The sequence below is a fragment of the Genypterus blacodes genome, unplaced genomic scaffold, assembly GCF_046128005.1.
Source record: "Genypterus blacodes isolate CSIRO-AG114 ecotype Tasmania unplaced genomic scaffold, CSIRO-AGI_Gbla_v1 ptg000158l_1, whole genome shotgun sequence".
Classification (NCBI taxonomy): Eukaryota; Metazoa; Chordata; class Actinopteri; order Ophidiiformes; family Ophidiidae; genus Genypterus; species Genypterus blacodes.
This window is the reverse complement of record NW_027466959.1, coordinates 115,547-119,181: the sequence shown is the minus strand read 5'-3', so window position 1 is coordinate 119,181 and position 3,635 is coordinate 115,547. Positions and strand designations below refer to the sequence as shown.

General features: G+C 45.5%; 1 protein-coding gene across 1 annotated transcript; it reads right to left on the bottom strand.

Annotated features, from left to right (window-relative positions):
* On the bottom strand, positions 1–2,897 carry LOC143013699 (E3 ubiquitin-protein ligase TRIM39-like). The gene is made up of 2 exons (XM_076167350.1): positions 2,741–2,897; positions 1–2,124 (listed from the first exon to the last, which is right to left on the bottom strand). Exon 2 carries the CDS (start codon positions 2,113–2,115, stop codon positions 484–486), a length of 1,632 nt encoding a protein of 543 aa, XP_076023465.1. The 5' UTR covers positions 2,116–2,124; positions 2,741–2,897; the 3' UTR covers positions 1–483.
* Between the last annotated feature and the right edge of the window lie 738 nt (positions 2,898–3,635).

The window sequence follows — 3,635 nt, the reverse complement described above, 5'->3', positions numbered from 1 at the left end:
TTGGAAAGCTCTGGTTTTGTTTATTAGATTACAGATACAGTCTTACATGAACAGAGCTCTGCACTCAAACCTGAAAGTCAAACATGTTTTCAGATTTGATACCAAACATGAAAACAGCTGACATGACCTCATCCCAACTTTATTATTGTTTTTGTTCCAAAGATCAAAGACAGAATTCAGTCCATTCATAAACCACAACCCAACATTTGTGATATTTACAGAGATCAATCAAACCTTTTGATTGATCACACTTACATGCAAAGACTTGACTCAAAGCTTCTGATTGATTGATTGATGAACAGTAATCACAGTTCTTAGATCAGTGTGAGTAAATTGTTGTGTTACAGCAGGAAGAAGCAACCAGAAACAAATATGATGTCATCAGAATGTGAAGAAAAGACAAAGTAAAGAGGGAAGATCAGCTGATCCTTTGTACTTTAGTTCCCTTAAACCACAGAAACGTTTCATGTAAACTCCTGCAGGTTAGGCAGAGTGACTGACAGCTGAGATGATCAGAGGGGCGGAGTTTCTAACACCAGAATTGAAGAATGGGAGGAGCTTATGAGTGAAGGAGCAGCCAGTGAAGGAGAAGATCAGAGCTGCAGCATCCACGTCATAGAAGGAGACCAGACCCTCCTCATAGTCCACAAACACGCCCACCTTCTCTGGCTTTGACTCCAGACTCAGAGGGACAGGAGGGTCATAACAAGCTTTGTACTCATCTTCATTCCTCAACACTACAGTCCAGTAACCTCTCTGAGGGCTCACTGTGATGAGTCCCTTCCTCTCGCTCGTCTCTCTGGTCACTCCTAAATCCCACTCTGTCTTTCCTTTGACCTGAACCTCAAAGTAAAATCTTCCAGAGGAGAAACTCTGCTTTGCTAAAACATAAACAAATTGATTAAATCTCTGTGGGTTGTCTGGGAGATTCTTCCACACATCACCACAGTGAACTTGTTTCTCATCATCAGACAGGATGAGTTCAGGATGAGCTGTATCAGGATCCAGAGTCACGTCCACTGCAAACTGCTGGATCCTCCTCAGCTCCACCTTCTCCTGCAGCTTCTTCACCTCCTTACTGATGGTCTCCTCCAGCTGAGCCACAGCTTTCACCACACTCCCCTCATGTGACCTTTGATGGACTCTGACCTGTGTCCAGTCCTTGGTGGGAGGAGCAGAGCTGATGGATGAGAAGCTCTGGAGGAGGTGGAGGTGATCTTCAGAGAGTAGGAGCTTCTCCACATCAGCAGTTCTCTCTCTCTGCCCAGAGAGTTCCTGCTGCAGCTCCTTGATGAGGTCTTCAGTCTGTTTCTCTGTGCTCCTCTGCTTCTCCTCCATGGTCTTCCTGAAGTCGGCCTGCATTTTCGCCACAAGCTGCTTCAGAGCGGTGAAGACCTGATCTCCATCTGCTGTCTCTCTGTCTGCAGCTTCCCTGCAGAGCTTTGCTGACTGTTTCATCTCCTGGATCTTCAGTAGTGTCAGCTGGATCTTCTGCTGAAGTTCAGCCACCATCTTCTCCAGCTCAGACTTCTTTCCTTCATATCCTTCTTCCAGAGGAACAAACTCATGGTTCTTGTGGTCTAAAACAGGACAGATGAGGCACAAACAGGTCTGGTCGGTCCTGCAGAAGAGCTCCAGAGGTTTCTTGTGCTTCTTACACATCCTGTCCTCCAGGTTGTCCACAGGATTGATCAGCTGGTGTGATCTCAGGAGTGCTGCTGTCAGATGAGGCTCCAGATGAGTCTCACAGTAGGAGGCCTCACACTTCAGGCAGGACTTGATGGCCTTTAGTTTGGTTCCAGTGCAGAAGTCACACTGAACTTCTCCTGGTTTGGCAGCTGGTTCCTCTGATCTTCTGCTGGCTTCCTTTTGAGTCGACTGTCTGAACTCATCAGCCATCTGAGATATGAACGTGTTGACCTTCATCTCAGGTCTTGTGCAGAACCTCTTGTTACACAGAGGACACACACACAGGACGTCACTGTCCCAGTGTTGAGTGATGCAGCTTTTGCAGAAGTTGTGTCCACATGGTGTGGAGACTGGATCAGTGAAGACCTCCAGACAGATGGAGCACAGGAACTGATCTTCAGACCGCAGACAGCTGGCAGCAGACATGTCTACGAACTGAGAACAGACGAGAACATGAGTGAAAACATCTCTGGAGACACAAACACTGATTGTTGAGCAGGATGAAGAGTCTGGAAGTCTTAAAGCTCCTGAAGTTCATGTCAGAGTGAAACAGGAGAGACGACTTTGTTCTTGATGGATATTATGAGCAGCCTGGGGTTTGTCCTGAGGGGGCGCTCAAGGAAACGTCATGAAAAGACTTCAGGCTCAGCTTCAGGCTCAGCTTCATGAGGATTGATTGTGTATTGATCAGGACATGAAGCTTTTGTCCCTTTAGTTCTATTCAGACTGTTTAACTTTAAAGTTTCCCTTTTCACTCTGGAGCTGAACTTTGCCTTTTAATGAGGTCACCATGACTACAGGCTGCACTCACTTCACTTCCTGTTGCCGTGGGTGCGGCTCAGTGCTGAGACTCACTAACACAGATAAACACACACTTCCTGACGCTCTTTTCTTGCTCTGACGGTAAAAACTGCCGTGTGTTTACAAACACCAACGTGTGTGAACCAGAGCCAAGCCTTTAAGACTGAAGCAGTGAAGTGAGACGTGTGAGAGCAGCTCAGCCTGGACCTCATGCTGCTGCTGAAACTGACAAGATTCTGTCTGCACTCACCTGAGTTTGGCTGAGACGCTGCAGAGACGCTGCAGAGACAAACTTGGACAAACTTCTGATCCTCTGGCTTCTCTTCTGCTTCAGTCGAGGCTCTGCTGGACTCTGACTGACTGACTTTCGTTTCAGGAATATGACGTTGCAGCTTCTGCTTCCTCCTCTTGTGTTGCTCCTCTTTCTCTTCCTCCACCTGTAGCTGTTGTTGCTCCTCCTCTTCCTCCTCCTCCTGTAGCTGTTGTTGCTGCTTCTCTTCCTCCTGCAGGTTTGGAGGAAGGTTCTTCCTTTTTACAGACTTACACACGATGCAAAGTTTCTGGATTGTTTGTGTGTGAAATGATCGTTCTCTCTAACTGTTGCTCACTTTTGAAATGAGGCCACTCAAGTGTGTAGTTTTGAAAGTTTACTTAACAATCTGCAGGATCTGTAAGACATTGAATACAATCAGCACTGCACCTTAGCTCACTGTCTTAAGATAAGAGATAAGATAAGATAATCATTTATCCGTCCCACAGCGGGGGATAGCAATAAAGGGCATTAAGATAAAATAAGAGCCTGTTTATAATATTAAGCTGTGCTTGTTCCAGACTTAATGTTTAAGCTAAACTTAAGTATGTTTCCATATGAAAAAGCTGATCATCATATATCTGTAGAGAAGTGAAAACATGCACAACTGTAGTCCATTTTTGCAAGAAATATGAAGTCTGGCCCGCAACTTAGTCCCAGTTTGTTATTTTGGCCGAATGTGTGTTTGAGTTTGACACACCTGCTCTAAATCAATCATGTTTTATTCTTGTTTTCTTGGAGAATTTCGCAAACTCTGTTCAGACAAATCCAGAGAAAATCAGATCTATATAAACACATATTGATTTTTGGAGGCGATGCGCTGCAGTCAGACCTC

Bases quoted from the DNA above. Each gene is read 5' to 3' on its own strand.
- LOC143013699 (XM_076167350.1), bottom strand. From the start codon at position 2,115: ATGTCTGCTGCCAGCTGTCTGCGGTCTGAAGATCAGTTCCTGTGCTCC.